The 20,357-nt window shown below is 44.3% G+C and overlaps 1 protein-coding gene and 1 long non-coding RNA gene across 2 annotated transcripts in view; both read left to right on the forward strand.

The window, feature by feature from the left end:
* LOC138636256 (ral guanine nucleotide dissociation stimulator-like) overlaps window positions 1–15,590 on the forward strand; it is a 30,026-nt gene extending 14,436 nt beyond the window's left edge. The window contains 18 exon segments of the mRNA XM_069724191.1: window positions 2,149–2,453; window positions 3,103–3,177; window positions 3,441–3,634; window positions 3,970–4,094; window positions 5,336–5,551; window positions 5,657–5,760; window positions 5,860–5,944; window positions 9,572–9,649; window positions 9,984–10,070; window positions 10,184–10,216; window positions 10,396–10,517; window positions 11,304–11,399; window positions 11,525–11,618; window positions 11,620–11,763; window positions 12,113–12,187; window positions 12,778–13,044; window positions 13,937–14,051; window positions 14,762–15,590. Coding sequence (XP_069580292.1) covers window positions 2,149–2,453; window positions 3,103–3,177; window positions 3,441–3,634; window positions 3,970–4,094; window positions 5,336–5,551; window positions 5,657–5,760; window positions 5,860–5,944; window positions 9,572–9,649; window positions 9,984–10,070; window positions 10,184–10,216; window positions 10,396–10,517; window positions 11,304–11,399; window positions 11,525–11,618; window positions 11,620–11,763; window positions 12,113–12,187; window positions 12,778–13,044; window positions 13,937–14,051; window positions 14,762–14,937 — 2,391 coding nt within the window. The 3' untranslated portion in view covers window positions 14,938–15,590.
* A 22-nt stretch (window positions 15,591–15,612) lies between these two features.
* LOC138636261 (uncharacterized) lies at window positions 15,613–19,028 on the forward strand. Its single transcript, XR_011312249.1, has 2 exons — window positions 15,613–17,339; window positions 18,759–19,028. It is a non-coding gene; the product is annotated as an uncharacterized lncRNA (long non-coding RNA).
* The last annotated feature ends 1,329 nt before the right edge of the window (window positions 19,029–20,357 follow it).

Below are 20,357 nucleotides of genomic sequence, written 5' to 3' on the forward strand. Positions count from 1 at the left end.
TCTTTATCGTGTCCAAAACATGAAACTGAAATATAAGAAGTGCTTGGTGATCCTCTATCACTCATTACACCAGTTTTCCAAATTCACAACCGTCCTTATTACAGCTTGTTACCATGGTGACTGCGATGTTACCGACCTAAAGGTACAGGCAGTGAGGCTTAGGAAGGTCCTCGGATGACTAACGCTGCCAGGACACACAACAAGTGTCCGTGACAGATGACGGTGGCTCGCCGCCTTACTTGCCATCCGTCGGCTGATTGAGTCACGGCGCTGTCACTCTGCTGTTCAGCCTCTCAGCGCTCACAGGCCACGTTTATCTGGACGCTGATGCAAACAGCTGATAAACTACTAACAAGATTAGTTATTCACCGCTGCTGAGTACAAAGTGTTCTGTTTTTCTGAAGGGACACTCAGTGAGTGTTAACTTTTTGCATTATCGTTACCAAGAACTTTCTAGTAGGACTGAAACCTCATCTTTAATATCACAAAGTTAATTTGACTGACCCAAATTCACAGATTTACCTAAAATGATAACTTCTGATTAAATTCTTTAACAATTTCATAATTTGAAGTATCTTCTCATGTCTTGATATCAACAGGAGTCCCAAAACATTGTATGATATGGATCAAGACCTTTAAAATGATTATCACAGTATCACTGACCTCTTTTCAGACCAGTTTTCATCTGCTGCTTCCAGACACATGATGTTGTTTTAATGTTCGTTAAAAACATTCTCCACGACCTCCTTCATGTTAAAACTGATTTAAAATGGCGAGTTGAATATTCTGGTAATTTAACATATATTTTGAAATCTCAATTGTGGAAATATTCATTAACAAACAATGCTCATCGTGTGTTAATTAAACAAGGATTGGGTCCAAAAGTTATCTTTCATTACAATCTCACTTCTGATTATCATTTTCATAAAGTTGTACATTTCTGCTTTTACATCTGATTTTCATTCATTCATCTTTTCTCAAATTTGCTGCCTAAATCACATCTTTATATCTTTATATCTTTATACATCACAGCAGCAACAAACTAATAACAACATAAAACCCTCATTTTAGCCTCTTTGTGTTGATGTCCTGCTGATTTTAGAAGGACGTACCTTCATGCAACAAAAGTCTGCTCAGTTTCCCGATTGACTAAATTCACACTCAAAGAGACTGCAGTTACTTTTAAGGGCTCATAATCTTCTTCAAATATCGAATAATGAATTTCCTGCTTCCTCTTTAGATTAATGTGCGTTTTCTTTGTCTAATTTCAATGTTTTGTTGTGCATTTTTCTGTCTTTTCTCCTGTGAGCTTCATACAAAATCCTGTCACAATACGATGAATGGTTTACAATAAGGTATTATAATAATAATATAATTTTGGATTATTGCCCATCCCCTAAAAGGCTATTTTTTTTTTTTTTAGCTCCGTACGTTTCAAACATTGCTGCTGTTGAAGTGTTGTTGAGTTTTGTGCCTCTGGACTGGAACTCGCTTCAGTAATACTTCATCTGGTTTCTGTTGTGTTAACTGAGCGGTGCTGATGCAGGATACATGCATGATGAGCCTGAATGTGTTTCATGATGATCACATGCTGCGATGATGTCTGGAACCATCTGTCACCATCACAGTGTTCCTCCACGGTTTGTTGCATCTTTGTTTTTTCATGTCGGGGACGACAACAACAACAAAATGCTGCAATGATGCCATGGAAGAGCCGACAGAGGCCGCATTCATGCAACAAGTAGCTTGTGTTAATTCCCCGTTTGGGTACCTACAGGCTGCAGCTTGTATTGTCTTCCCAGTTATCCAGCAGGCTCTGTTTAGTAGCGAGCTATTGTTCGTTTGTGCACAGCCATGCACATGATTCACAGAGTGAGTCAGAGAGAGCCGGGTCACACAGATGGTCATAATTAAAGGGTTGAGAGAGGTGTCGGGTATTTTTAACTCCACAATCTGCACGGTAACGGATGCCATTTTGAACTGCCTCTAAAGTGCACGAGACAGATCTTCGAAGGCCTCGTTCCAACACGGCAAAACCACCAGCATCAAATTGAAGGATATAACTCCACTCAGTCTGGAAGAAAAGCCAGTAACTGTCGTCGTTGGTTGGAGCCAAACGTCTTATTTTCCTGCTTCTCTGTCTCGCAGAGCTCGACGCAGGAGATCGGCGAGGAGGCCGAGGAGGACGCCATCTTCACCATCACGCTGAGGAAGGTGCAGCTCCACCAGTCGGCCAGCAAGGGGCAGCGATGGCTGGGCGTGGACACGGACTCGGCCCTGAGCCTCTACGAGACCTGCAAGGTGCGGACCATCAAGGCCGGCACGCTGGAGCGGCTGGTGGAGTACATGGTGCTGGCGTTCAGGGGCAAAGACTCCACCTACGTCACCATCTTCCTCTGCACCTACCGCTCCTTCGCCACCACCAAGCAGGTGCTGGACCTCCTGCTCAACAGGTACGGAGACGGCAGGCGGCACACCTGGAGACAGGAAAACACATTTAGACTCTTTAGACTTCTCGGTTCTTTGTTCGGTGGAAAGTAAACTTGAGTTCAAACCTGCGTTCAGATTGTTGGTGTTTTAACTCACGTTGGTATGTTTACTCACGTATTTTTATTTGATTTATACCCAATACTTTCACTGCCCTTCAGTTCACGGGGATTTATAATATTTTTTACCCAACGACTTTGTTTCATACATAAGCTTTGATTTCCTTTTTATTTTTCATCATCATTTTTAATACACAAATTGTCAACCAAACTCTTAAATTAGTAGATTCGTTGTTCACCTTGGAGGCTCTCCTGTTATCGAAAAAAAATTAAATACATGGTGACATGAGGATAAAGTTAAAAAAAATATATAATTCTATTTTCAAGTATGAACAACACGTTCCATTTTGAAACAAACATTTACAGAATATAACGTCTTTTTTTACAGGATGAACGAAAGCAGAAAAATTAAATCAAGCGAATGAATTTTGTTGTTGTTGTCAGACTTTACGTTTCTTTTTTCATGAGCTTCTTTAATACGTCTGAGCTCGTGTTTTGTTGTTGATATCAGACTTTATTTGTTCTTTTCTTTAATACTGGTGTTTTGTTGTTGCAGGTATGCCAAGCTCCAAAACGTGCCTGCAGCCACAGCACACCGAGTCTCCCAGGATGACCGCACAGAGCTCAGAAAGTAAGCGTGCTGCGACCTTCAGTGTTGAGCTGCCGACATCCATCACCGAGTACATTCAGCCCCCCCCCCCCCCTTCCTCCCCCGCTCTGGGTTAAAGTTTAAACTGGTCTGTTTCAGCAGGACAACACTATCACATTTTATGTGACGGCTTCCAGTAACTGCAAAACTAACATCAGATTTAAATTGCGCCTCGGTTGTATGATGTATATTTATTTAACAGTTTATATAAACACATCTTTTCTGTCATTGTCTGTGCGTTCCAGTACTGTTTCATCCATCCTGGGTGCGTGGCTGGACCAGTACTCCGAGGACTTCTGGACTCCTCCCAACTACGACTGTCTGCACCAGCTCATGTCCTACCTTCACCTCCACTTCCCCGGCTCGGACCTGGAGCGCCGCGCCCGCAACCTGCTGGCCCACTTCCACCGCCGACAGCAGTGTGAGCCCGATCCCGATGGTATGAAGGCAGAGGACAGGAGAGGGAGCGCAGGGCTCGTGTTAAACGTTTCCTACAACCACAGACACGGTGTCAGTTCACATGCCGGGACGTTTGTTGCTGTAACGAACAGTTTGGTTGTGCAGCTGATAAGAACCAGCCGACCGTCACGGTCAGAACTCATCCAGCGATGAGTGAATATTTCAGATCCTGCAGAGAGAACAAAAAACAAACACCGAGTTGGAAGGCAGGATGAGATGCTGGAGCAGAAGAAGAGCAGGAACTGTGTGCAGGCTGAGCTCAGGTGGAGGTCATATTGTGAGAAATGGGTTGTTGTTTTTTCTCTTTTCTTTTAGGGGAACACATCGGCTGCCCTTTTGCTACGCAGGAAGAGAGTGGCTTCGAGGACGAGCTTCCTGCTTTCAGCTTCCTGTCGTTTGACCCCATCATGGTGGCGGAGCAGTTCACGCTCATGGACGCGGTGAGGACCTTTAACTTCTCCTATAAAGTCTCCTATAGTTTCCCACATTGTTTTAGTCGTATCGATAACGGGTGCAGCAGCAGTTAATACTTATTTTACTTAAATTATAAATAGTTTTAATCTGTAAATTCTATTTTTTTTTAAATTATTAATTGGAACAAGTTTGAAAATGTCTACAGAGATTTCCCAGTGGTTCACATGTTTTAGCCTCTTAAAATACGCTGAAGCTGCACTTTTGTATTAAAAACAGATAAAATCCCTACTTTTAAAGTGAAAGTGAAGACAAACCCAGGGAGAATCATCTGCTTGTATGATATGTACGTGTTATGTGTGTTCATGGTACAGTTAGTGTTTGGTTCAGTTTCCTGCAACATCAAGCAGCAATTTTCCTAGATCTGATAGAACCAGCTGATAGAACCAGCTGATAGAACCAGCTGATAGAACCAGCTGATAGAACCCGCTGCACACCTCTCACTTTGTATAATGATGCTGCTTTGTATTTGCTCCATGTATAACTGTGACTATGTTATAAGATGAAACGGTGAAGGTGTCAACCTTGCTTGTTTGCCAAAGTGGCCAAATTGTGCTTTAAATTAAAGTTATTCTGGTGTTTTCTTAACTTTGTTCTGAAACAACCAGAAGAAAACCAACTTTCCATTAATTTATCAGGACACACTGGTTTATTTAAAATGTGTCAGTCATCCAAGATTTTACTCAAAAGGCCAAACAGCATTTTAACTCTTTTTTTATTTCAAGAAAATCAAAAGATGACCTGATTCTTACTGTCTCACAGCAGCCACGTTTGTTTTCTGTCTGTTTCCTGCATTCGATTTTCTAACTTGTGAGGTTTTTGCTGCTTTTTATTGGAAGTTAAGATGTCTGAACATTCTGGATGTCCATCCGGATGTTTTTAAAACTGTCCCTGATCATCAAATCAGTGCATCATTACTGACATTCTGCTTCACACAAGTGTGTTTGTGTTTAATACAAGTTTACTTTCCAGGTTAAGTTGGTTTTCAAAATTGCATTTACTCCTCAAAACTCCTCCTTCAAACTCAAAATCTATATACATGTGCAAACGTTTTATTTAAAAACAAAAACAAACTGGATACAAGATGTCCAAAGTCGAACTGTGAGCAAACATCACTCTGCACAGTGAAACTCAAACATTTACCAGAACGCTCTTCAGAGCGGACCGTGCCTTTAATTCCCCGTTTAATTCTTTTATTCTGTCCCGCCAGGATCTGTTTAAGAAGGTGGTGCCCTACCACTGCCTGGGGGGGATTTGGTCCCAGCGGGATAAGAAGGGGAAGGAGCACCTGGCTCCCACCATCAGAGCCACCGTGGCCCAGTTCAACTCCGTCACCAACTGTGTCATCACCACCTGCCTGAGCAACCCGGCGCTGAAGCCCAACCAGAGAGCGCGGCTGCTGGAGCGGTGGATCGACGTGGCCCGGGTAAGCCGCATCCGTCTGTCTGTCTGCCGAGTTTATTTACACTTGAAGAGCCTTTGAAGGGAATCGATCTGTTGGTTTCTGACTGGATGTTCTTTTTGTTTCCAGGAGTGTCGGATCCTGAAGAACTTCTCCTCGTTGCGAGCCATCCTCTCCGCCCTGCAGTGCAACGCCATCCACCGCCTGAAGAGGACCTGGGAGGAAGTGTCACGGTAGACTTCCTGTCTTTAAGTTAACTGAAGCTGAATATGAACTCTTGAAGGTGTTTGTTCGTTCGTTTCTCGTGCTCTGACCTCTCCGCCCGCCTGCAGGGAAAGTTTCCGAACCTTCCGCGAGCTGTCGGAGATCTTCTCCGACGACAACAACTACTCCCTGAGCCGAGAGCTGCTGGTGAAGGTGGGTCGCAGCTTCTCAACAGCACGCCGTTAGGCCTTCTTTAGAAGTAGAATAGGAGCAGTGTACGCAGACAGGAAATGACATGCAGCAAAGTTCTGACCCGGGACCAACCACTCGGACATCGGGTCACACAGACGGTTCATTTTTTGTAATGACTGGAAATCCAAGAAAACAACTCATAGATTGAAGCTTGTTAAAACTACAGAACATAATTTTCACGCGTAAATAATTCTATTAAAATTGAAATATCTCTGCTCGTCTATGAGTAACTTAAAACACACAGTTTTGACCTTTTCGTTCAGGTCATTTACAATAATAATAACAATAATAATCTTATTCGTAAATCACCTTTCATACAAGAAATGCAGCTCTGCAGCAATAAAATGACATTCAGTGAACATTTCAAAGTATTGAAAAGAAATAAAATAAATCACAAAAAAATCAATAATAGCAGTATGCATTTAATTATTTCTAAAACCATGTCATTATTGTATTGTAATACCAAGACACTGTGAATCCAAAATTTTGTGTTGTAACAGTTAAGTAATCCTGATCATTCCAATTATTTATTCATGTTCATATTCACACAGAAAGTTATTGTTAGAGTCTCTCAATATCCGCATGACTGTATTGTTATTTATTGATATTGAAGTATTTCTTTTAAAATATCACAAACCATTTGAATTCATTGATTTGTTTCTTAACATAACAATTGGATCTGTCAATTCACATTTTTTTCAAACTTCCTTAAAAGCAAAGGACGTGTTTTTCTCTTCAGTCATAATTTTCAGACTTTAGACTGTTTGGCAAATATTCTGAAGACATGGAATTTTCCCAGTCCTGAGTTACTGATACAGACATTTTTTCCCGTTCATAGACCGAGTGATTACTCAATTCATTGAAAAAATAATAATCAGAAAGGAAAATAATTGGCATTGAAAGCCCTGATAACAGTATTTGAATTGTTCAGTGTCACAGTTTTAATTTTCATCTCATGTTATTTATTAACAGTATCACAATACACAGTTTGTTGCTGTTATTGTAATAAATTACAAGTTCTCCTTTATCTGATCCTCTTCATCACAGTAAATGAAGGTTGTAGCGTCGCTGCTATTTGAATAGTCAGTGAACATAAACAGTGGACGTAATCTGAGACAAGAAAATACCAGAACAGAGACGGGAAGATGTATTAATCAGACGCACCGATCAATCAGCGTGTGCGTTATATAACAGCTGCACGTGGCAGCAGGATGTATGTGTCCGTGACCTCGTCCCTCCGCTGTCCTTCCTCACGTCTTGTTCTCTAACAGCTGCAGAGGAACATCGTGTCCTCTGGATCCCGTCCATCACTCCCGGTGTCCCGGTGGGCTGCTGACAGTTTACTGCCGTCATTAATGGGATGTACTGGGTTTAATGTAGAGAGGTTGTCGCCTGTTGCTTCGACTCCTCTCTCCTCCAGTTTGTGTTTATTTACGTGCAGGAGGTGAGTTAAGTTCACCGGCGCTCACCGAAGACACGGTTTCTTTTAAGGAGTGAACTGATGCACTTCGAGCAGCCGCTTGTGATCGGATCACGCAGGATGCATGTTAACGACAGAGGAACCACCCTGAACCAGAAACTAGACGTCAGTTCAACATGCTGCATCTACTGCTGCTGTCATCCCAAGTGAAATAAATACTCATAACTCATTCAAATCTGAACACACAGGCATGATTCACATGAACCCGATGAATGCAAAGTGCCTTCAAATTCACTCGTCTTCATGTCGGTTGAATTGCGCGGCGAGTATCTGTGACAGAGAGTATCTCCCGACATGCTGTGAAACTGCACGACTTCAGCTTTCCAGAAACGTCGGTGCCTCATCTGTGTGGGAAAGCGCCGCGGAGATAATCCAAGTTGAAGTTGCGTCGTCGTTGCACTGCATGAAGGTGCACAGGGTCAACCGGGACTTAGAGTCCAAAATAATTTTGTCTATTGCAAATACAAATCCTTAAATCCAATAAAATTGGATAAAAATGGCAGAACTGGACCGAGAATCATCATATTTTGTAAGTTGTTTTCAGTTTCAAAGGGATATCGCGATAATTGTTCGTGCATTCACAGATGAACTGCAGACAGGAAGTGCTAACAGCTGCTTGGGTTCAGGACAGTTTATGCGGGATGAAGTCAGAATAATATATGAGGAATCAATGCTGTTTTTGGGAGCAGACTGTTTTCGAATAGATCAAACTGAGGTTTATTTGGTGGAGACTCTGAACTCCAGCAACACGTCGTCACTCTTCTTTTGGTTCAGTTTGAGTTCTCTATCACCTCCTTTAAACCGGAGGAGTTTTCCAGCGTGACGCTGAGTGACCCCCGGGGTCCTCTGAGGGAATCCCTGCTGACGTCAGCGGGAGGAAACCCGTGAGGTGGAGATAACGGCTGCGATGTGATGATGTGTAAAAGCGGAGCTGAGGGTGTCGCCTCTCTTCTCTCGTCTCTTATCTGCTCCGGCCAGGCTGCGTTCGCTGCGCTCGCTGCGTTCTCAGCGAACAGCTCCGGTTCCACGACGCTGCCGACGGCCTCTCGGCGTTACGTCACTCTGAGGAATGTGAGAGGACGCCAGGAGGAGGATTTACTCCCACTTCTCCTCAGAGGTTTGATTCCTCTGAAATACAGCAAAAAGGGAAAAGAACAGTCCCATTCATGCTTTGTAATGGCAGATTCAAACTTCAACCAGCGTTCGGTTGTTTTTCATCTACTTCGTAACACTTTTCCTGCCAACGAACCCTCAGTTCAACACAACATCCACCAGAGGGGTCCGCGCTACGAGTTTCCAGACGAGTTTCTCGTATGGAAACATTTGATATATGAATTAGGTATAATTATTTACAATGTTTGTGTTTCCATGATGCTCCTGATGAAGGTTGTGTCGACTGAAACATCATAAATAAACTTTTTAAACCTGCTTCAGCTGAAACTTTAACTTTTATTCAGACGCCTGTTGCACATTTAGATATTTGGGATAGTTCTGTTAAATTTGACATTATTTAATAAACAGTTTGCAGCTTCACTGATGATGAAAAATAAAACATGCTGAAGTATTGTACTGAAGAACCTCCCTTTAATGGTGAAGCTTCAGTTTCAGGCCACTTTTAAGATGAAGGTTTAACATTTTTGGCTCATGACTTGTTGTTTTGTTGTTTTGTTTATGAGATGAGAGCAGTTCCTCCAAAGACACTCTGAACTTCTACAGAGGTTCAAGTAGAAAAGAGTTTTGTTTTTATTTCATTTAAAACCCTTCAGATTTATCGTGAGTCTTTGGAGGGGCCTGAACCACATCACCAAATTACTGTACCATATATACATGAATATTTAATATTCAATAGAAGCTACCTCAACCAGCTACAACAATAATGTAATGTGTGATCATATGTCACTTTTCTGCAGAACGTACTTTTACTTTGTTACTTTTGGTACTTTCCCAACTGAGATGATTGGTTGCTTCTTTCCTCATCGTTCTTGTTTCGATGTTTTTCAGGTAATTAATCTCTGAAAGTGAAATGAGGAAAACTGTCTCAGGATTTGAGGAGTTTATTCCTTTGTGTATTAAACAGAAACTTCCTGTCTGTGTTTATTTTTCTGCAGGAAGGAACCTCCAAGTTTGCAACTTTGGAAATCAACCCCAAGCGAGCTCAGAGGAGACACCAGCAGCAGAGAGACCTGGTGAGACAACATGTCTCTTTTCTGTCTCTGTATTCCTGGGCTCGACCGTTTCTACGCTGCTCTGCCTCTGATCGTTTATTCAGCGACAGCTCCACCTAGTGGCAGAAGTCGTCACTGCAGTCCGTCCAGTGTCATGTGCTCTTAAATAGCTCTTTGTGACGTGAAGCTCTTGTTGGTCATTTAAAAGAGTTTGAATAACAGAGTATGGAAATAAATACACAACTGATCAAAATGACAACCAGAACTTATGTACCATTTTTTAATTTCACATGCAGACTCTGACTTGTATCTGATGCATTTCTGTCCTTCTGTCCCTCTGTCCCTGTGTGAACAGGGTGTGATGCAGGGGACCATTCCTTACCTGGGGACCTTCCTGACGGACCTGGTGATGATGGACACTGCCATGAAGGACTACACTGAGGTCAGCCTCCTCACTGGCATCTTCACTGGGATCACTTCATTTTTTTTTTTACCTTGGCAGGTTTTATTTTTCTCCGGCGTAATTTCTAATATTCTTGGATGTGTTTTTTGCAGGGTGGTCTGATCAACTTCGAGAAGAGAAGAAAGGTGAGTTCAAATTTCTTCTTTTGAAATGATACAAAACAAAAAAAGAAATGCTGGTGTGACTACAAAAGCAAAGTGATTTATTCGTAGAGATCATCTTTCATCTCAGAACAGACCAAAACAAACGTGGTGAATGACAATAAGCTCATTAAACGGCGCTCCGCTCCGCCCTCTGCTTGCAGGAGTTCGAGGTGATCGCTCAGATCAAGCTGCTCCAGTTGGCCTCCAACAACTACAGCTTCACTCAGGACTCCCACTTCAGAGAGTGGTTCGCAGGCGTGGAGAAGCTCAGCGAGGCGGAAAGGTCAGTCGGTCCTCTCGTGCTGTGTCTCAACATGCGTGTCCCCTCAGGGACGCAGGAGACGTGTCCTCGTTGTCCTCTTCTTTCAATCATGTCCGAGTGTTTTGTCTTCTCTGTGCAAATAAAGCAGCAAATATGTTTTCAGGTTCCTTCAGAAACGGCTTCAGACGGTATTAGAAAGTCTGCCTGCCTGCTGTATTCAGTATTGTTAGTTAAAAGGTGGTTTCATATAATTATTTAATACATTTTTTTGCTGTTTCCAGGAATTATTATTATTATTATTGTTATTCTTATAAAGCTGAAAGGTTCAGTCAAAAATGTGACATTTATCAGACAGTAATTTCAGACATTAAATGACCTTCTGTGTAGTTTAGTCAAAGTCCCGTCTGTTGTCGTTCACGTGTCCTTTCTACTGTCAGGATGAAAACCTCCGTGCGTGGTGACTGATTACAGAAGGTGTAGGGAGTAAACTATGCTGCAGGTGTTCAGAGGAGGCAGCGAGCAAGATGATTGAAAATTACAATATCGGTTACTATAAGATGGCCGGTAGATTTAAACGCTGTCAAATCAGTTTGAAGCATCTGAAACAGACAAAGTGCTTGCAGACAGTTTCTGTATTAAAATGCAGCTGAAACAAAAAATGGATTTTGACTCCGCAGATTTTCTCTTTGTCCAAATTAGATTCAGAGTAACTGAGATTGTGACGTTTCATATTTGTATTGGATCCTGTCCTCTCCGTGACGTGCGTTTAAATGAACGCCGTCTCCATGCCGACTCTCTGCTCTGCAGCTACAACCTGTCCTGTGAGATCGAGCCTCTGTCGGAGTCGGCCAGCAACACGCTGCGAGCCAAGAAGAACGGAGGGATCATGAAGCGCTGGAGCGAGTAAGTGATGGACAGATTCACACGTTATCATCACCGTACTTCTTCAGTATCATGATCATTCAACCGTCTCCGTCACGGTTAACATGACCCCCCCCCCCCCCCCCCCCCCTCCTCTCCGTGTCCAGCCGGCAGCTGACGGAGGCCGGCTGCAGCAGCGCCTCCGGCTCTCATTCCAAGTCCTTCGACCACTCGCACTACAGACCGTACCAAGGAGGAGGAGGAGGAGGAGGAGGAGGAGGAGGAGGGGGGGGGGGGGGACAGCGGCGATGCTCTCAGCGTCACCTCCGTCAGCTCCAGTGGTTCGGACCTGGAGGACGTGAACCCCAGCTTCCTGTCGGATTCACCGGAGGGACACGACAGGAAGGTACGAAAGAGACCAGCACACGGTCGGCCTGCGCTTGTTTCATGATGTAAAAAAGGAGGCGGAGTTGTCTCATCTCTTCTGGACGTCTCTGTCCTCTTCAGAAAACATGAATCCGAGCAGACCAGAGTCTCGCCATCGAAGCTTTTTCTCTCCGATTTGTGAAACGTGAAATAGTTGTTAAATAGATTTCTTCTTATGCTACAAACAACCCACAATGCATCACTCTCTGTAGGACCACAGTTACACTGGTATTCTCTCCACTCAAGAACAACGTCTGATATGTGAAATATACTTCCTGTTAAGTAGGCATGTGTTCAGAGAGTGTTTCTGTTTTTTTGTCCGTCTCTAGACTTCGACTCCTTCGGTGAAATTCACCGTCTCTGCTTTGGGGAGAGAAGCTCCAGCAGCCGACACCACCTCAACGGTACCAACTTTTGTGGTGATTTTCCAAAGTTTCATGATTTCTCAATAATAGAGTGAATAGAGTAAACGTTCAGCAAACCAACAAGCTGACAATGTTGAAGTTACACAGCAAACTTAAGTCTGTTAACATGTGAAGTGTGAATATTGATGATTAGTCCATTTATTAAGAGAATATTTGAAACAGTATTTCTATCAGTTTAGTACTCATTATTTAATGGATTTATTAAACGGGTTAAGCATTAAAAATATAGAATTGACATTAATTAAAATACACAGTGGTCAAAAGCGCAGCATCTGAGGCTCAGATATGATGAATTAGAACGAAAACCCAAAACACCCATAATGCAACATAATATGCAAATACTCACATTTCAAACTCCAAGGTCCTAGTTTGTAATGCACGATGATGGTTTTGTCAAATTTAATTGAAAAATAAAAATAATGAAAATGATGACTAACCTGTCCACTAACCTGTCCTCCTGTCCACTGACCTGTCCCTCTGTCCACTCACCTGTCCCCTTGTCATCCTGTCTTCTCACCTGTCCTCCCGTCCACTCACCTGTCTCTCTGTCCTCCTGCTGTCCCCCTCAGTTCTGGGAGTGCACGTCTCTGTCCTCTCTGGACACCTCTGGGATGGGCTCCAGCTCCGGCTCGGCGTCCGGCTCCAGCAGCGCCTCGTCCTCCTCCGTGTCCTCGTCCACGCCGCTGTCGGCGTCCCGCTCCCACAAGCGCTCGGTGTCGGCGGTGTCCAACTACTCGACGCTGTCGCTGCCGCTGTACAACCAGCAGGTGGACGACTGCTGCATCATCAGGGTCAGCCTGGACGTGGAGAACGGGAACATGTACAAGAGCATCCTGGTGAGTGGACTCGTCGGTGGGATGAACCGACGGGGTTGTTCGGCTCTTCGAGGGCTTTTTGAATATTGATATCATTTAAAGGTGGGAACACATCACAAGTACGCACAAACCAATGCTTGAACCAGACATACCAATGTTTGACACACAAATCTGGAATTCATCAATATTTTCTTTCCTGAATTTGTTCGTACTCTGCGACCACATTTAGAATAACTTCAGACCATGAGTACGACCAAATGATGACCGCCTGTCTGTCTTAGAAGATGTAAACACACCTGTTAGCATATTAAAACTGCATTTATTAAAAAAGGATTTAAGAAACGACAATATTACTTTACTAATGCATTGACCAAATGTATTAAACAGGCTAACCATGAAACTGACGCCTTTTAATTATCATCAATTATTCTCTTAATTAAAAATATTCACATATATTCACATATTCAAAGATAAGATAAGATGCAAGTACCATAAATATTATGAAAAATAGCAGCCCACGCGTCTTTTTTTTTTTAACCATAGTTACTCGTGAGGAAACACTTTTGAAAAAAAGTTCCTTTTCTTCCACCTCAGACGCTCTTTGTTTCGATTTCTGCTCTCGTGGATTTTTTTATTTTTGGAGCCATCTGTCAGCTTCTCTTCACTTCACTGCTTTCTTCATGAAGCTCCAGACAACGTTGTCCTTATATGGAGAAAGGGGGCGTGTCAGATTTAAAATGATTCTGATTGGCCGGTACACATTTCATAAATCCCTGTGATTTTTGCAGAAGAGCATTTCTACGCAGATATTAGTGAATGAGGCCCGAAGTCTTTCAAACACATTGATGTCACCGGAGGAAAAACAATCCTTTGGCTCAGAAAGTCCAACGTGACGTTTTATTTCCTGATTCAGGTGACGAGTCAAGACAAGACTCCAGCCGTCATCAGGAAGGCGATGATCAAACACAACCTGGATCGGGAGAAGACCGAGGAATACGAGCTAATGCAGAAAATCTCTGAGGACAAAGGTGAACATGAAGCGTTTCTGAATTTAATCATTGAATTATATACAGTAAATATATAGGAAATATATATGTATTTATAGTAAATACGACTGCAACTTTAAAATTAAAAATGTATTCATAAAAAGAGGATGTAACGTTGGAAGATTGCTCATAAAAACGTCGGTTTGGTCTCAACGTCGGTCGGGACGTCGACGTTTGAACGGTGAAATTAAAAACATATCGGAGTGAAACTAACCAGCCGGCATCGTGATGGACGACGGCTGTTTACCGTGTCTGTAGTAAAGTAGTTAGTCTGATCGGTGCTGAACTACAAACAGATACTGAACTTCTGTAGTTACCTGGATGAGGTTTCGCCGGTTTGTTGAAGTAAATCACAGACTGTTGAGCAGACGGTGGGTTTCCCCCGACGGTGAAGGAGCGACGCCGGTAGTTAACTATCGTGTCGTTGCAGCACCAAAGACGAGTTCTTTTACCTCCGTACGGCTACGCTCAACACGAAACAGAAATGAGCTCGCTAACCCGGTGGGAGGGACGACTCTCCCGCCTCCCGTCCCGACGCAACTCTCCGCCCTCTCTGAGAACAGACGTTATGAAAGATAGTCATTCACAATTTAGATTTAGTTTCATTTATTCCCCCCAAAGTAACACCGCTTCTTGAGAAGCGTCCTCGTAAACATCTTGAGTGACTTCCTGTCGTTGGTGTGTTCCCGCAGAGCTGCGTATCCCGGACAACGCCAACGTCTTCTACGCCATGAACTCCACTGCCAACTACGACTTCGTGCTGAAGAAGCGCGGCCTGGCGCGGCCGGTGCGCGCCAAGAACGTGGCGAGCTCCACGCTGCCGCGCATGAAGCAGAAGGGACTGAAAATCGCTAAAGGGATTTTCTGAGGACAAACTCGCCACTTCCTGCCCCCCCCCCCCCCCCTCCCCTCGAGGCCTCCTCAGAAGAACGTTTCTGACCCGAAGGTCTCTGAGTTTTTGGGCCGAGCGGGAAGCAGCGGAGCACTTTAAGCACTTAGCGGCGGACGTGGCGTCCCCGGGACCCTCCGAGGCCTCGCCGGCGTCGGGCGCCGCTCAGACTCTCCGTCCCGCCTCCGCTCCGTCCCAAACGCCAGCGTCGGTCGTGAAGAGCGTTTCGTTTCCCGGTCCGTCACCTTTTGTTTACAACTGTTTACATCTTCAGCATCACTCGGTCGGCCCTGAAACGTTTCAGTTCCAGCCTCTTGTTCACCAGGGGATTTTTTTGCACCCCGGATGAAACACTTTTTTAATGTGCCGCCTTCATCTCTGTATTATACTCTTCGGTCTTCATGCACGCGTCTCCTGGCTCGGAGTGGACGTTCACGGACGATACGACGCCGCAGCAGCTAAACACACGCGCCTGAGTGAGTGAGTGAGTGAGTGAGTGAGTGAGTGAGTGAGTGTGTGTGTGTGTGTGTGTGTGTGTGTGTGTGTGTGTGTGTGTGTGTGTGTGTGTGTGTGAGTGTGTGTGTGTGTGTGTGTGTGTGTGTGTGTGTGTGTGTGTGTGTGTGTGTGTGTGTGTGTGTGTGTGTGTGTGTGTGTGTGTGTGTGTGTGTGTGTGTGTGTGTGTGTGTGTGTGTGTGTGTGTGTGTGTGTGTGTGTGTGTGTGTGTGTGTGTGTGTGTGTGTGTGTTTGCCAGGTGTTGGAATGTGTTTCTATTTTTTCAGGGAGCTTTTTTTTTTTTTTTTTTTTTTGTGAGTGTTGCCGCCGCCTTTACCGTCTCACCTCGGGGTCCCTGATGTCAGCGGCGTCTCGGGAGGTTTCGCTCTCTCAGCTTTCCAACACCAGCGACGCCGACGTGGAGCGACCCGAAACTCTTTTCACTTCTGAACGCTGCCAAGTTACAAAAACAAAACAAAAAACAGAAGGTCACGAGGCCCGAAACAAGGACGTGGTGTCAAGAGGCCGGAGGGCACCGCCACCATTCACACGCCACTTTTCATTTTTTTACTAATGAATCGTAACCACTACACGGTGAAGGACCTCCGCCTGGGACCGGAAACAGAACAAAACCCTGCGTGTACATACGGATTAACACCTTCCTGCAGTATCTTCTGAAACGGACTGTGACATTTTGTTAATTGACTCGTCACGATATCAACGCTTATTTTCTCATGTTGCTTTGTACATTTGCATCTCTGTTCGGATATGGTGCTGCTAATTATCTCTGACGACGTCGTGCCGGCTGCACGTCACACCTTCCTCTCTTCTCTCCCGACCGCCGGCCGCCATGTTGGACGACAGCTGCAGCGTCTCTTCTCTCTGCCGGACGTTTAAACGTCACGTCTGCTGTTTTTATGAAATTATTGTTCATCTTTCAAACATTTAGAAATCTGTTCTGCCAGGACAAAAAGAAAGTAAATGAAAATGGAGAACAATAAAAACATTCAGACATTACTTGATAAAAGTTTATCGAAATAGCTTATCGAGATATGAGATCAAAATTATGATATGGTCACAACCAGCTAAAAAGTATTTTTCCTCCAGATTGAGCTGCCAATTGTCTTTTCTATCAGTTATTTTTCCAGTTCTCTGCTCTAAATGTGAAAAATGTATGTTGTCACGTTGCTTGTTTTGCCAAAATCGCCAAATTATCCGATTTTAAGTCTAATTTTTTTTTTTATTATTTCTAATTTGTCTACAGAAATGACATCCTGCTTCCATACATCTTAACCCTTTTCTAAAAAATACATTTCTATTTCAAACATTTGATATAATTAAATTTGAACTTAATAATTGCAAAAATAAGTTTAAGTATTCAGTTTTGATGAAACATTTTTGTCTTCTAAAACACTGGAATCAGTCTTCAGATGTTTTTTTTTCTGCTGCACGCATCCAACACTTTATTTTTCATCCTAATAATCCACTTTGAGATCTTCCCGTGTTCCCTGAACACTGCAGGAGAGAAACTCTTGAGAAACTCGAGCCGTTCATGAAACAATAAATAAAAAGATATTCTGTCAGATTCCCAAAAGAACAATATTCAAACCTTTTCTACCAGCAGACTGATGCTTTGGTTTAAGCCCCGCCCCCTTGCCACGGTAGTTCAGTGGTTTAGTTCTTCCAACATGGCGGCTCATCCTTCATGTCCCTCAGTAACCACTTTTCAGATGTGCCATGCCGGGCCTGTGTGCTGCAGCGCTGCAGCTTCTTTCCTCTCTGGGCTCCAACCAACAGGACGTGTGTTGAAAACATGTTAACGTGTTAAAAAGAAAACGCGTCTGTGCGTCGGAGCCCTGAAGGACGACCGCGATGCTGCCGAGCTGCACGTGAGGGAACAAACTCTTCTTTCTTCTCTGTGATGTTCTTCTCTGTTTCCTTGAAGGAAAAAAATCCAACCTAACAACACTTGAAGCTGATCTTCAAAAGGTTGTTTTTGGTGATGCACTTCCAATATTTGCGTTTCTTTTATTCCCGTGAATGTTAAATGACAGCACGTGTTTATTAGTTCAAAGCGACAACAGAGGACGATGTGGCCTCTAGATTCTCAGATAGTTTCTGAAACAATAGGTTCTTTATTTCACTTAACATCAGCTCCTCATTTCTAACTTGTTGATTTAGCTGTCACACAGGATCAGCTGTTTTTATCTGTGACTTCAAAACGAGGTCTTATTCTCCAGACGCCACATCTTCTGGTTCTGGTATGACAGGATGAGGAAACATGTAACCCAGCGTGACCCAGAAGAAAGACCTTTAAACACGAGGACGAACCGACTAAAGTCACCTTCTTCTGTTGGCAGTGAGCTCGTTAATGTTTTGCATCACATCTTAGAATATTTAATCCATTCCCGACACTTCTGGGTTTGTATTTTTTGGGGGTTTTAGAAAATCTTTGAGTTCAGAGTATGTCTGTCACTGTAGCTCCATGTAGAGGAATCTGAAGCTCTGGAGGGAAACGGCTTAGTTTGAGTGCTGTTGCATAGCATTCTGGGAAATGTAGGAAATCGCTAATTATGGGGGAAGTAGTTTCACCAAAAACACTTGATGACTGAATATCAAAGGTTGGATTTTTCCTGAAGTTGTTCATATCTACACAAACACTACGTGAGCTCGCTACCATGTGTGGCCTTTTTTTTTTTTTTTTCATCTGCATGAAGTTCGAAAATATCTTGAATCAAATGAGTGAAGAACCCCAAAAAAAACCAAAACCTGCGAGAGCAATACGGGTGATGAGCGCGTTGTCCGGCTGTCTTGGATGTTGTTTGTGCCGTGAAACCCCTTCGCTGTTGAACACTGTGACCTTCGACCCTTGCGTCCGGACCCTCTCTTGCCTGTTGATCGGCGTGTCACGTCGAGCACTGTGAACCTCACTAGTGTCTCATTCCCCCCTTTAATGGAGTTGTAGTGAACATCCGCACCCTCGTCTGAGAGCAGCGACGGCCGCATGCTTTGACCCGACGTGCCAAAAATAAGAGAAAGGAAGAGAAAGTTGCTTTGAACAGATAAAAAAAAAAAAAAAAATCAAGGTTTTATGTCGTTGCATTTTTCGGGAGAAAAAAACCCACTAAAAAAGTGTGCAGCCGTTTCCATGTGGAGAATTAGATTCTGTCCAAGAAACCTCAAGCTGATGTAGAAACTTCATGAATTTATCCTCCTGTTTTTTGTTTGTTTTAATCTTTTAAACTTCTTGTTGAGGCTCCGTCACGATTGAACATCTCGTTCTTTTTTTTATTTTTTATTCCACCCAGAAGCTTCATCTGAGGAACGATCCGTGAAAAAAGTGCCGCAGGGAACGTTTGGTTTGATGATGTGAAGGAAAAGAAGAATCTTACGAACTGACCATCACTTTAACCAAGTTTCATGACCAGTTTTCATGAGACTTTAATGAGGTGTGTTTATATCATTTTATATGTTTCCTCCCGCTGGTTCAAACTGAAGATCTAAATAGAGCACTCGGTGGGGACTATTTTCTGCGGCGGATTAATCCACGTTAGTTTGATAAAAAGAAAAAGTACAAATCAGCTGCCTTCGTCTTTCCCTTTTCTAAACCTCCCTTGAATGCAGTGTGTGTTCCTTCTCCGTGCTGTTCGGTCGGGACAGAAACCGTCTCGTTGTTGTACCGTCGTCTGTCCCCCGGTCGTTCACCGGATGTTCACCGGTCGTTCACCGGATGTTCACCGGATGTTCACCGGATGTTCACCGGATGTTCACCGGATGTTCACCGGTCGCTCACCGGATGTTCACCGGTCGCTCACCGGATGTTCACCGGTCGCTCACCGGATGTTCACCGGTCGTTCACCGGATGTTCACCGGTCGTTCACCGGTCGTTCACCGGATGTTCACCGGTCGTTCACCGGTCGTTCACCGGATGTTCACCGGTCGTTCACCGGTCGTTCACCGGATGTTCACCGGTCGTTCACCGGATGTTCACCGGTCGTTCACCGGTCGTTCACCGGATGTTCACCGAATGTTCACCGGTCGTTCACCGGTCGTTCACCGGTCGTTCACCGGACGTTCACCGGTCGTTCACCGGTCGTTCACCGGATGTTCACCGGTCGTTCACCGGATGTTCACCGGATGTTCACCGGTCGTTCACCGGATGTTCACCGGTCGTTCACCGGTCGTTCACCGGATCACCGTTCACCGGATGTTCACCGGACGTTCACCGGACACCGGATGTTCACCGGTCGTTCACCGGTCGTTCACGTTCACCGGTCGTTCACCGGATGTTCACCGGTCGTTCACCGGATGTTCGGTCGTTCCGGATGTTCACCGGTCGTTCACCGGTCGTTCACCGGATGTTCACCGGATGTTCACCGGATGTTCACCGGATGTTCACCGGATCGTTCACCGGTCGTTCACCGGTCGTTCACCGGTCGTTCACCGGATGTTCACCGGTCGTTCACCGGTCGTTCACCGGATGTTCACCGGTCGTTCACCGGTCGTTCACCGGATGTTCACCGGTCGTTCACCGGATGTTCACCGGATGTTCACCGGTCGTTCACCGGATGTTCACCGGTCGTTCACCGGCCGGGTTCCTGCAGCAGCTCCGTCTCTGAGGCTTCGCGTGGACGTGAACGTTGAGTGAAACTTAAAAGAGGACTTTTGCGACCCCTGCGAGTGTTTCTGTGCTGGTGAGCTTGACATGATGGACTGGTCTGTGTATCGTTGTAGCCGTGGTGACGATGACGTACCTTTTTTGTGATTTGACCTGATTCTGTGCGAGTTTGAACAAAAAAAAAAGCTGCGTTTACAAAAAAAAAAAAAACAACTACAAACTGGAAACCAGCTGCCGTGGTGTGTGTTCTTCCTTTTATTTTTATTTTTTTGTTTCGTTCCCCTGAACT

This window comes from Brachyistius frenatus, unplaced genomic scaffold, assembly GCF_029030835.1.
Source record: "Brachyistius frenatus isolate BFR_SWC_R1_liver_20210118 unplaced genomic scaffold, ASM2903083v1 Contig_363, whole genome shotgun sequence".
Lineage (NCBI taxonomy): Eukaryota > Metazoa > Chordata > Actinopteri > Embiotocidae > Brachyistius > Brachyistius frenatus.